Below are 13,217 nucleotides of genomic sequence, written 5' to 3'. Positions count from 1 at the left end.
TCTCCAAATATACTCGCTAATAAACATAATTCCCAAATGTTTTCTTTTCCATATCATTTAGAAGGTTCATCTTATTGCAGCTGCTCCATTAAAGAAGAAATACCCTTCCTTGACTGGTGCCGAAATCTCCTTTCCTCCCCATGCCTGGGCCCCATGTTCCATACGGGCAGTATCGTTGCCCCGGGGGCAGTATCGTTGCCTGTACTCCCACATCTCTCCCATTTCCTCAAATGTTGTTTTCTAGAAAGAACAAACCCAGTTTTACGCCCGTCGACCTTACTTGCCCTTTGTTTAACTCATTCAGGTGTGAATCAGGTTTTATACACGGGGCCTAAAAGTGGCTTACGAGGAGCCTAATGATATTCCTGCCCGTGCCCCGGTGTGACTGTGGGAAAGGGCTGTGTTGGGCTTTACAGCCGCAGCCGGGCACTGTGCTCCCTGGCACAGTTTGGCGCCAATGGGTAAATGCAGGGAGCCCATCTGGGCATTAAATACACAACTGCCATGTAACTTGTACCCCTGAGTGGGGAGGATCAAATACATGAGTGGGGGGGTTAAACACGAATGGGGAATAAACACTTGAGTGGGGGATTAAATACACAAATGGGGAATAAACACACGAGTGGGGAATAAACACTTGAGTGGGGGATTAAATACACAAATGGGGAATAAACACACGAATGGGGAATAAACACTTGAGTGGGGGATTAAATACACAAATGGGGAATAAACACGAGTGGGGGGATCAAACACATGAACCAGAGATTAGGAGCGAGGCTTTAATAAAGGGAAATTCAGATACAGAGTGAGATCTGCTTGTTCTATAGGGAGACCTGTGTTTCTGAGGTTACAGTAGCCCAGGTGGGAGAGGTGAATGAGATTGGGCCTGTGGGCTGCAGACTCAGTCATAACCAATGTGGACACATTATTGCTTTCATTTATGACATTTACAATAAATCTGTCTGACCGGCCCCACCCCAAGCTGGGATTCTAGCAGGGAGAGCAGGGAGATATAGTGTTTGTATATAATCACGGCTGATTGTAATTTATGGTGTGTCACATGAGTGCAGGGCGGCCTGGGGGAACAAAAGGTCCAGTAAGGACAAGTGAGGATAAACTGCACCTCACACCAGCGTATGTGCATCAAACACATCACTCCTGGTAAGTATGGTGTGACCATGAATGTGACATATGTCCTGTTATAGAATCTCAGCCATAAAGCAGGGCAGGACTGCTGCTTACAATGGGGAGATCAGATAGGATCTGTGCCACTGTGACAGAATGCTCTGTTATACAGATAGCTAGAATCTCAGCCATAAAGCAGGGCAGGACTGCTGCTTACAATGGGGGGATCAGATAGGATCTGTGCCACTGTGACAGAATGCTCTGTTATACAGATAGCTAGAATCTCAGCCATAAAGCAGGGCAGGACTGCTGCTTACAATGGGGGGGATCAGATAGGATCTGTGCCACTGTGACAGAATGCTCTGTTATACAGATAGCTAGAATCTCAGCCATAAAGCAGGGCAGGACTGCTGCTTACAATGGGGGGATCAGATAGGATCTGTGCCACTGTGACAGAATGCTCTGTTATACAGATAGCTAGAATCTCAGCCATAAAGCAGGGCAGGACTGCTGCTTACAATGGGGGATCAGATAGGATCTGTGCCACTGTGACAGAATGCTCTGTTATACAGATAGCTAGAATCTCAGCCATAAAGCAGGGCAGGACTGCTGCTTACAATGGGGGGATCAGATAGGATCTGTGCCACTGTGACAGAATGCTCTGTTATACAGATAGCTAGAATCTCAGCCATAAAGCAGGGCAGGACTGCTGCTTACAATGGGGGGATCAGATAGGATCTGTGCCACTGTGACAGAATGCTCTGTTATACAGATAGCTAGAATCTCAGCCATAAAGCAGGGCAGGACTGCTGCTTACAATGGGGGATCAGATAGGATCTGTGCCACTGTGACAGAATGCTCTGTTATACAGATAGCTAGAATCTCAGCCATAAAGCAGGGCAGGACTGCTGCTTACAATGGGGGGATCAGATAGGATCTGTGCCACTGTGACAGAATGCTCTGTTATACAGATAGCTAGAATCTCAGCCATAAAGCAGGGCAGGACTGCTGCTTACAATGGGGGATCAGATAGGATCTGTGCCACTGTGACAGAATGCTCTGTTATACAGATAGCTAGAATCTCAGCCATAAAGCAGGGCAGGACTGCTGCTTACAATGGGGGGATCAGATAGGATCTGTGCCACTGTGACAGAATGCTCTGTTATACAGATAGCTAGAATCTCAGCCATAAAGCAGGGCAGGACTGCTGCTTACAATAGCTGGAATAAGTAGGGTTAGTTCCCCTTGAATATAAAGACAAGCCTGCGGGAGTGGCAGGGAAATAAATCAGGAATAAGCTCGGGGCGCCAGGGGCTGATCAGATAATTATAAGAGACAAATAACCACGTAATGACTGAGGAATGGAGGTTCCCCGGGGCGCTGCAGAGAGAGGGGTGGGGGTGGGGGGGTTATTGCCAAATCTCTCACTTGACACCCACTGTAATTGCCCCGGGGCTATAGGAAGGGCCTGAGCACAGTATAAATACAGCCCTACCTGCCCCCATACACTGTTACCCCAACACTCCCCTCCCAGCAACCCTCTCTGCTCGGCCCAATGGCAACTAAAGGAGTCCCCATGCCGGGGTCGCTGGGTCCGGCCAAACCGGCCACCGCCGATGTACAGAAACTGTGCGATCAGGTAAGTGGCCGTAATTAGGGCAATTAATTAGGGCTTTAATGTATATAATGATGTTTAATCAGGGAATTGCCCACTCCGGTACCCAGGGCCCTTTATATACCCCCCATAACTCTATATTATGTATCCGCTGGGCCTGGATGTCTCTGGGGGGGCCCCTAGGGGCCCTGTCTCTTTCTGCCCCCCCTGGTTAATTTAACCCTAAAGGGGGCTAATTTATTGTTTACCACACAGTAAGAAGTTATCTCAGCAGCCATGCCATTGGTCCATTCTATCCCTGCTTTCACCTGTCCCCAAATATGCTGGTTGCTAGGGGCAGTGACCCCAGGTTACATTTTTTATTCTTATTCCTTCACTTATCCCCCTATCTGTTCATGCTGTCATCCAAAGCACTGCCAGGTTTCCAGGGTCTGCAACCATAGCAACCAGACAGCAGTGTAAATCCCAAGCTGCATGCTAAATGTCTTCTTTGATTTAAAGGGAAAGCTGACCTGTCTATCAGTGGGACTGGATTAAGTATATGGAATAAGTCCATATACAGAAACACAAGGAAAATATCCTTTACTTACCCTTTACAGATAAATAGAAACACAGTGAAGCAGAATTAAATTAATTAACCCTGTGGGTTCAGCCCGTTTAGAATAGGATGTCATTACCTGCCTAACAAACATACCTTTATGGCAAAGCATTAAGCATTATCCACCAGGAACAGCCTGTACAGAGAGATACCATAAAACTATGGCACATAGGGATTCCCCTGTACTAAGCACAATTCAGCAGGAACAGCCCCCTAAGTTTGCTCATAGCCTGTACAGAGAGATACCATAAAACTATGGCACATAGGGATTCCCCTCTACTAAGCACAATTCAGCAGGAACAGCCCCCTAAGTTTGCCCATAGCCTGTACAGAGAGATACCATAAAACTATGGCACATAGGGATTCCCCTGTACTAAGCACAATTCAGCAGGAACAGCCCCCTAAGTTTGCCCATAGCCTGTACAGAGAGATACCATAAAACTATGGCACATAGGGATTCCCCTGTACTAAGCACAATTCAGCAGGAACAGCCCCCTAAGTTTGCTCATAGCCTGTACAGAGAGATACCATAAAACTATGGCACATAGGGATTCCCCTGTACTAAGCACAATTCAGCAGGAACAGCCCCCTAAGTTTGCCCATAGCCTGTACAGAGAGATACCATAAAACTATGGCACATAGGGATTCCCCTGTACTAAGCTGAGATGCTGTGGGTTTTGCTGAACTGGGCACCTATTTTTAATGGAATGAGACAAGTAATGTATCTGTGTTTTTGCCCCCCCCCCCCGCAGGTAAAGGGAGAGGTGTTTAAGAAAGACGGACGTAACCTGCACAAATTCCACGCCGTTTCCTTCGCTACTCAGACAGTCGCCGGCACAAATTATATTATCTTGGTAAGTGGCGCCATTAGGGGATTCTGTAGGTCCGTATGGAAATCACAGATAACATGGGGGGGGGGAACAACTGGGGGGGGTCAGTAATGTCACGGGATTGTGCCCCTATAGTAGGGGATCCCTCAGTCTCCCCCAAACCCCGAGGGTATTGCCCCCCTGCCCGTCTCATTATCCCCCCCCATTTAATTGGCTGCTCAGGGAATATCCACCCAAACACTGTTCCCAATACACATTCCTGACCCACCTCCATTACTGATAGTGACAGCAGAGTGTCTCTGTTTATATTCTCTGCACTGCTGGTTCTGACTCCTGAAGCAATGCAGACCCAGCCGGCTGAATAAAGAGCTGACTGGCCAGGTTGGCTGCAGAGTCAGAACCATTTTGGGTCGTTTATTGGTGTCTCTGCCCTTTGGGTCTGTGTTTCAGGTGGAGTCGGACTGTCAGGAATATTTCCTTGTCAAAATCTATGTGGATCTGCACAGCAAAGTGGAGCTGAAGGGCTTTCAGAAGGGCAAGAACAAGGATACCCCGCTGGCGCTGTTCTAAGGGAGGGGCACAAAGCCCCACGGTGGGGCACGAAGAGGGTCTCCCTATTGGCTGTCGGCAGACATTGAATCTCTCAGCTCTCTCAGCTCCACCTTTCATCCAATTAAACTCATCATTATACCCTTCCCACTCTCCTGTCGTTATTCTACCCTGGACCCTGACTGGGGGGGTAGTTACAGGGGGTAGTTACAGGGGGTAGTTACAGGGGGTAGTTACAGGCTACTTATACAAATCCAAAAGACTGGGTGCACAACTCAAGTCCCATTGAGATTGGGTGTGGGATCCAGAAATGCCCCTGGGGGCAAGTGGTGGCCGAGTCCAAAGGCAATGAGATATTTTCTATGTCAGATTTCCCTTTTCTTGTGCCCAAATCCCATTCAGTTCCTGCCCAGACCCTGCCCGTGCAGGGGGTTCAGGAGTCCTTACCAGTATAGCCCCCCTTTATTGCAGCCCATGGGAACCCCCCAATGCTTGCACATAATCTGATGGACCTGAGGCTGTGATCCCTACTGGGCTCAACTGGGCTCTACTCATTGGGCCCCACTGGGCTCTACTCATTGGGCCCCACTGGGCTCTACTCATTGGGCCCCACTGGGCTCAACTCATTGGGCCCCACTGGGCTCTACTCACTGGGCCCCACTGGGCTCTACTCACTGGGCCCCACTGGGCTCTACTCACTGGGCCCCACTGGGCTCTACTCATTGGGCCCCACTGGGCTCCACTCACTGGGCCCCACCGGACTCTGCTCACTGGGCCCCACTGGGCTCTACTCACTGGGCCCCTCAGGGCTCTACTCACTGTGCCCCACTCACTGTGCCCCACTGGACTCTGCTCACTGGGCCCCACTGGACTCTGCTCACTGGGCCCCACAGGGCTCTACTCACTGGGCCCCACTGGGCTCTACTCACTGGGCCCCACTGGGCTCTGCTCACTGGGCCCCACTGGACTCTACTCACTGGGCCCCACTGGACTCTGCTCACTGGGCCCCACTGGACTCTGCTCACTGGGCCCCACTGGACTCTGCTCACTGGGCCCAGTGAGCAGAGTCCAGTGGGGCCCAGTGAGTAGAGCCCAGTGGGGCCCAGTTAGTAGAGCCCAGTGGGGCCCAGTGAGCTGAGTATTTGCATGCCCCCCCTCCCCCACAGCTGGCACTAACTGGCAACTTTGCCTCATGATGCCTAAATGCCAACATCCCCTAAGGTGCTGTGATACATCAGCAATGGGCATCCCCTGTATCCCCCCGTATCCCCCTGTATCCCCCGTATCCCCCGTATCCCCCTGTATCCCCCTGTATCCCCCGTATCCCCCCGTATCCCCCCGTATCCCCCCGTATCCCCCCGTATCCCCTGTATCCCTGTATCCCCCTGTATCCCCCTGTATCCCCTGTATCCCCCTGTATCCCCTGTATCCCCCTGTATCCCCCTGTATCCCCCTGTATCCCCTGTATCCCCCCTGTATCCCCTGTATGCCCCTGTATCCCCTGTATCCCCTGTATCCCCCTGTATCCCCCGTATCCCCCGTATCCCCCCCGTATCCCCCTGTATCCCCTGTATCCCCTGTATCCCCCGTATCCCCGTATCCCCTGTATCCCCCTGTATCCCCCTGTATCCCCCCCCCCCGTATCCCCCGTATCCCCCGTATCCCCCCCCCTGTATCCCTGTATCCCCTGTATCCCCCTGTATCCCCTGTATCCCCCTGTACCCCTGTATCCCCGTATCCCCCTGTATCCCCTGTATCCCCTGTATCCCCCCCTGTATCCCCTGTATCCCCTGTATCCCCTGTATCCCCTGTATCCCCCTGTATCCCCCTGTATCCCCCTGTATCCCCCTGTACCCCTGTATCCCTGTATCCCCTGTATCCCCCCTCCCCCTGTATCCCCCCCTGTATCCCCTGTACCCTGTACCTGTATCCCTGTATCCCTGTATCCCCCCTGTATCCCCCTGTATCCCCCTGTATCCCCTGTATCCCCCTGTATCCCCCTGTATCCCCCTGTATCCCCTGTATCCCCTGTATCCCCTGTATCCCCTGTATCCCCCTGTACCCCTGTACCCCCCTGTACCTCCTGTATCCCCTGTTCCCCCTGTATCCCCCTGTATCCCCCTGTACCCCTGTACCCCTGTATCCCCTGTATCTGTATCCCCTGTACCCCTGTACCCCTGTATCCCCCTATCCCCTGTATCCCCTGTATCCCCCTGTATCCCCCTGTATCCCCTGTATCCCCCTGTATCCCCCTGTAATCCCCTGTATCCCCTGTATCCCCCTGTATCCCCTGTATCCCCTGTATCCCCCCCTGTATCCCTGTATCCCCCTGTATCCCCCTGTATCCCCTGTATCCCCTTTATCCCCCTGTATCCCCCTGTATCCCCCTGTATCCCCCTGTATCCCCCTGTATCCCCCTCCTGTATCCCCCTGTATCCCCCCTGTACCTCCCCTGTATCCCCTTTATCCCCCTGTATCCCCCTGTATCCCCTCCCCTGTATCCCCTGTATCCCCTGTACCCCTGTACCTCCTGTATCCCCTGTATCCCCCTGTATCCCCTGTATCCCCTGTATCCCCCTGTATCCCCCTGTTATCCCCTGTATCCCCTGTATTCCCTTTATCCCCCTGTATCCCCCTGTATCCCCTGTATCCCTCCTGTATCCCCCTGTATCCCCTGTATCCCCTGTATCCCCTGTATCCCCCCTGTATCCCCCTGTATCTCCTGTATCCCTGTATCCCCTGTATCCCTGTATCCCCTGTATCCCCTGTATCCCCTGTATCCCCTGTATCCCCTGTATCCCCTGTATCCTCCCTGTATCCCCCTGTATCCCCTGTATCCCCTGTATCCCCCTGTATCCCCTGTATCCCCTGTATCCCCCTGTATCCCCTGTATCCCCCCCCTGTATCCCTGTATCCCCTGTACCCCTGTATCCCCTGTATCCCCTCCCCCTGTATCCCCCCTGTATCCTGTATCCCCTGTATCCCCCTGTATCCCCCCCCTGTATCCCCTGTATCCCCCTGTATCCGTATCCCCTGTATCCCCCTGTACCCCCTGTATCCCCTGTATCCCCCTGTATCCCCTGCCCTGCCCCATTCCCCCCCCCAATGGGCAATGACACCCCTATGTGGCGCCAGCGGCTGCCAGTTCTGCACGTATACTTTCTGTACCTTGGAGTTATGGGCAATATGTAATAATTATAGTAATTAGACGCCTATACCAGGGGCAGAGAGTTACCCAATAACTGAGTTCTGGCTCAGGGATGGAATGGACCCCGGGGCTGAGGGAAGAGCGTTGCCACCTACTGTACGTGCAGGTAACAGGGGCAATTTACCTATAAAATCAGATGATCTCACCTGTGATTCATTACTGGCTCTGGTTGTTGGGCCCCATTGGCCCCTGCACGTCTCTATGGCGACTGTAGGGCCAATAGCCAACCAGCAACCCCTCGACATATAGGAAATGTGTGACAGGAAAGGTTGGTAACTGATTAACTTAATTAGGGCTTTAAAGTGTTTATATGATTTAATGAGGAATCGGATACGTGTGGGAGCAGTGAGCGGGGGGGGGGGGCAATGCCAATTTACCCTTTACCTTAAATGAATATATGTAATTAGGTAGGAGCGAATCAGCACTGGAGTTGCTATTCCTACATTGCCCAGTAATGCAAAATGCCAACTATTCCCAAACTGCCACTGTTGGACCCCCCCCCTGGGTTTAAAAGGGGCACCCCAAGTCCCCAAAAGTGACCCCTGTAGAAATCTGCTGCCACAATAGTGACAAGCAGGTAATGTGGTGCCAAAAGTAACCTTTGCAGTAACTGCCCAAATTAACCCCTTAGGGTACACGCCGCTGTCACAGAACAGAGGGGACTTATAGTCGCACACTTACAGGAGAATACAGTGAAGCCCACGTGTGCCGGCTGCCCTAGGTTGCCTGGGATTAAATGCCAGATGGGCATGACGTGCATATTAACTCTCCTGCCTGGAGGTACCAGGGGGGTCTGGCCCCTTCCTCACTGCTCGTTGGAGCGTCAGCTGCGATACTAAACAGCCCCCCCTATCTCCCACCCCCCACCGTGAGCCCCCCGGGCATCTAACCCAGTACTACCCACCCTACTAACTACTGCCCCCCTATGGTACCCATTTACTCATCTTCTCCCATCAGCCAAACAGGAAGTGGCCACTGTTCCCCCCTTATAATGTCCCCTTATCTCGCCTCTCTAGAAAGGTTCCCTGAGAGTCCTTGGCTGATTTAATATGGGGGTCTGTATGAGGAATGGGGGTCCCACCCACGGTCGGTGTGAGGCTCTGATGGAAGCTCACCCAAACACTGAAAGCAAATTCTATTGCCCCTCGTATTCTTAAATGTTTCCCCCCATTGTCCCCCAAAATAACTGTGAGCTCAGGGAACCAGAACCCAAAATAGACTCCATTTTCTGTAAACCTTTATGGTATCTTTCCATCTCCTTAGCTCCATGGCTCCCATTATCCCTGCAGTGTCTGTGCCTCGGTTCATCAGTGGATTATTCCATTGGCTCGTGTGTTTGTGGGGAGATACATTATTATTATTATTATTATTATTATTATTATTAACATTTATTTATAAAGCGCCAACCTTCCCCCGCAGCGCTGTACAATAAGTGGGTTTCATACATTGGGCATACAGAGTAACATATAAAGCAATCAGTAACCGATACAGGAGGGGAAGAGAGCCCTGCCCAAAAGAGCTTACACTCTACAAGGAGTAACATATAAAGCAATCAGTAACCGATACAGGAGGGGAAGAGAGCCCTGCCCAAAAGAGCTTACACTCTACAAGGAGTAACATATAAAGCAATCAGTAACCGATACAGGAGGGGAAGAGAGCCCTGCCCAAAAGAGCTTACAATCTACAAGGAGTAACATATAAAGCAATCAGTAACCGATACAGGAGGGGAAGGGAGCCCTGCCCAAAAGAGCTTACACTCTACAAGGAGTAACATATAAAGCAATCAGTAACCGATACAGGAGGGGAAGAGAGCCCTGCCCAAAAGAGCTTACACTCTACAAGGAGTAACATATAAAGCAATCAGTAACCGATACAGGAGGGGAAGGGAGCCCTGCCCAAAAGAGCTTACACTCTACAAGGAGTAACATATAAAGCAATCAGTAACCGATACAGGAGGGGAAGGGAGCCCTGCCCAAAAGAGCTTACAATCTACAAGGAGAAAGGGTTGAGACACACTCACTCACCCCCGGTCTGGCCAGTCCTACACTCACTCACCCCCGGTCTGGCCAGTCCTACACTCACTCACCCCCGGTCTGGCCAGTCCTACACTCACTCACCCCCGGTCTGGCCAGTCCTACACTCACTCACCCCCGGTCTGGCCCGTCCTACACTCACTCACCCCCGGTCTGGCCCGTCCTACATCACTCCCCGGTTGGCCGTCCTAACTCACTCCCCCCGGTCTGTCCTACACTCACTCACCCCCGGTCTGGCCTGTCCTACACTCACTCACCCCCTGGCCAGACCTACACTCACTCACCCCCGGTCTGGCCCGTCCTACACTCACTCACCCCCGGTCTGTCCTACACTCACTCACCCCCGGTCTGGCCCGTCCTACACTCACTCACCCCCGGCATGTCCTACACTCACTCACCCCCCGGTCTGGCCTGTCCTACACTCACTTCACCCCCCTGGCCAGCACCTACACTCACTCCACCCCCCGGTCTGGCCCGTCCTACACTCACTCACCCCCGGTCTGGCCCCTCCTACACTCACTCACCCCCGGTCCTGTCCTACACTCACTCACCCCCCGGTCTGGCCTGTCCTACACTCACTCACCCCCGGTCTGGCCTGTCCTACACTCACTCACCCCCGGTCTGGCCTGTCCTACACTCACTCACCCCCGGTCTGGCCTGTCCTACACTCACTCACCCCCGGTCTGGCCTGTCCTACACTCACTCACCCCCGGTCTGGCCTGTCCTACACTCACTCACCCCCGTTCTGGCCCGTCCTACACTCACTCACCCCCTGGCCAGACCGGTGTAGGACACATTTATTTAAAGAAGCTTACCCTAATCTAGTGGAAAACCCTTTCTATTCTATGTTGATGGGGAGGTTGGATATAAATGTTCTCCTGTATTAGGTACAGTATTGTTCATTACTCTGGGGAATATAATATGAGGCGTTGCCCGGCCATGATTGGTTGTGAGAAGCAGTGACTGAGCCGGCCCAGTAGTTATCAGACGGACGGCACCCATTTGTTCCTTGGGGCTTGGGGGGCCCTTGAGGTCAAACTCTCCGGTGGGTCCCAGGTGGCCTGTTCCACACTAAACACTGGGGGGGGGGACAAATCTTATCTCCCCACTGATAGACCGAGGCACAGACACTGCAGGGCTGATGGGAGATATCCGGCCACAACTGATCCCATAAAACTCTCCCTGTAACGCTCCCCGGGCCGGGTGTCGGCTCTGACATAACAACAAATCTTTATATCCACCCACGTATATTATGGGACGAGGGAGTATATATATATATATAGTGTCCCTGTGGTACCGGCACCATTCATTCTCCCACCGCAGCCTCATTCCTTCTCACCAACATGTCGCGACCACTTGCCGGAGGGATGAGTGCTCCCAGGGAACCAACCCCAGATGACCAAAAAATCGCAGATCAGGTAAGAGGGTAACCCCCCCCCCCAGTGTCTGATATGCACAACAATTATCTGGGAGAGAGAGACAACGGCCCATTCATGCCTCAGTGCACAACTGGGCCGACTTTCATGGGACAATCCCGGATTCTTATTGAAAAGCCCCTCATTTCCCTTTGATCTCCTGCACTGAACCCAAAAAAGATACAGAGTTTCTCAAACTTAATTAGATAAGGGGGCTTTTAGCAAAGCCCAGAATACTCACCCCCTGCCCTGAGATACAATTGTAACTAATAAGCTAAACAGGTCTATTAGGGCAACTCAGACTTACAGTTTAAAGGGCAACTTCACCTTCATTATCAAAACTATAATTAGTAATCTGGGGGTTTTGTGGTCTTGTTTATGTGTAATTAGGACATAACCTGCCAAATTTTGGAAACTGGGAGTGGGGATTTAGGGGGTGTGGTCACAAAAGAATGGGTGTCGACAAAAAATTTTGCCATTTCTTTTTGTCCCTCTGCATTTTTCAAATGTTAGGCGGAATGGCTGCTGATTTATTTGGTGATCACCTCCTTTTCCCGAACGAATCCTTTTCTCCTTTGTGTATAGAGTGCAAGCTCCTCGGTACTAACTGGGGTTATTAGAGGCATTAGATGGGGGGCTGCTATCAATGCAATGTATTTGTGTCCCACCCCTCAGGTACAGGCGGAGGTGAAAGCCAAGACTAATCAGAAAATAGAAACATTTGAGGTTGTAGAGGTCGCTACTCAGATCGTGGCTGGAACTAATTACTTTATGAAGGTAAGTTCAATGAAATGGGGGGGTTACTGGGAATGGGGGGTCTCTATGGCTCTGCCCCTGGGATTCTGGGAGTTGCCCAACAATATCTAGAGGGCTATGGATTGTCCAACCCTGTCCCATAAGTTGCTCCTATAGAAGAGAAGATGAAGAGGATACAAGGGAAAGATGGGGGGCAGCCGGTACAACAGAAGGTGAATGGGGGGGGCAAGTAGACACATGGGTGGGGGGTACGGGGCTGCCCGCTCACTGTGATTGGCTCTTCCCAGACTAAAGGAGATTGATATCATTCCTACAGGGTAACGCTTCTTCTGTCTGACTGGCACAGTAGGAAATAATAGGATGTTATTATGTTGCCACTTACAGTTGGTCTCTTTTCCAGATAAAAGTGGGACCCAATGAATACATTCACATTCGGGTAAACCAGGACCTAAGTGGGAACGTGTCGCTTTCCGATGTGAAGGAATGTGAGACCAAGGACAGCCCACTGGTGTATTTCTAAGAGTGGGGCTCACAGGGATTGGCCAACCTTGGCCGCCCAAAGTGCCTTGAAATAAAAATTTTCTGCTGTTTTACACATTTGTGGGTGTGAATTTTTGAATAGGGGAGAAGCTCCTTGCACTTGCACAGGGGATTCACAGCCTTTCTAGTAACCATGGGAGCATTTGCCTTAGCAACACAACTTGGTAGAACGATACCATTTTGGATTTGTCAGAAAGTGAACTTTCCAAAAATATATGGTTTTCTGGGGTCCACTTACTCTTCAGGGCATTTGTGGCAATAAAAACAACATGTTTGGTATTGGGGCGCTCAGGGGAAACCCCATGTGTAATTATGCACATTCGTTTGTGTAAGGGTTAATCTTTTTAACTCCGTCTGTGCTTCTCTGCACTATATCTAAGCAGTCACGAACCGGTTCGATTTAATCTGTGCGTCGGCGAAACATCTGATATCGTCTGCGCATGTGCGCTGATCAGGGAACTTGTACAAACGATACAACCAGTATGTGTATTGCAAACAAGTTCAAATTTATTTTGTTTTGATATTACTTATATAGTAGATAGAAAAAC

General features: G+C 51.2%; 2 protein-coding genes across 2 annotated transcripts; both read left to right on the top strand.

Moving 5' to 3' along the window:
- Window positions 1-2,626: 2,626 nt before the first annotated feature.
- On the top strand, window positions 2,627-4,863 carry LOC101734526 (cystatin-A). Its single transcript, XM_031896344.1, has 3 exons — window positions 2,627-2,764; window positions 4,091-4,192; window positions 4,619-4,863. The coding sequence occupies exons 1-3, from the start codon at window positions 2,681-2,683 to the stop codon at window positions 4,736-4,738; spliced, it is 306 nt and encodes a 101-aa protein (XP_031752204.1). The 5' UTR covers window positions 2,627-2,680; the 3' UTR covers window positions 4,739-4,863.
- A 6,407-nt stretch (window positions 4,864-11,270) lies between these two features.
- On the top strand, window positions 11,271-12,664 carry LOC100493950 (cystatin-A). The gene is made up of 3 exons (XM_002939652.5): window positions 11,271-11,376; window positions 12,049-12,150; window positions 12,530-12,664. Exons 1-3 carry the CDS (start codon window positions 11,302-11,304, stop codon window positions 12,647-12,649), a joined length of 297 nt encoding a protein of 98 aa, XP_002939698.2. The 5' UTR covers window positions 11,271-11,301; the 3' UTR covers window positions 12,650-12,664.
- Window positions 12,665-13,217: the final 553 nt, after the last annotated feature.

Source organism: Xenopus tropicalis, chromosome 2, assembly GCF_000004195.4.
Source record: "Xenopus tropicalis strain Nigerian chromosome 2, UCB_Xtro_10.0, whole genome shotgun sequence".
Taxonomy (NCBI): Eukaryota; Metazoa; Chordata; class Amphibia; order Anura; family Pipidae; genus Xenopus; species Xenopus tropicalis.
The sequence above is the reverse complement of the archived record's forward strand: the minus strand, read 5'-3'. Positions and strand labels throughout refer to the sequence as shown.

Excerpts from the sequence above, each read along its gene's own strand:
- LOC100493950 (XM_002939652.5), top strand. The coding sequence starts at position 11,302 with ATGTCGCGACCACTTGCCGGAGGGATGAGTGCTCCCAGGGAACCAACC. Across the intron at positions 11,377-12,048 it reads ACCAAAAAATCGCAGATCAG|GTACAGGCGGAGGTGAAAGC; the intron begins GTAAGAGGGTAA and ends CCCACCCCTCAG. Across the intron at positions 12,151-12,529 it reads GAACTAATTACTTTATGAAG|ATAAAAGTGGGACCCAATGA; the intron begins GTAAGTTCAATG and ends TCTCTTTTCCAG.
- LOC101734526 (XM_031896344.1), top strand. The coding sequence starts at position 2,681 with ATGGCAACTAAAGGAGTCCCCATGCCGGGGTCGCTGGGTCCGGCCAAA. Across the intron at positions 2,765-4,090 it reads TACAGAAACTGTGCGATCAG|GTAAAGGGAGAGGTGTTTAA; the intron begins GTAAGTGGCCGT and ends CCCCCCCCGCAG. Across the intron at positions 4,193-4,618 it reads GCACAAATTATATTATCTTG|GTGGAGTCGGACTGTCAGGA; the intron begins GTAAGTGGCGCC and ends TCTGTGTTTCAG.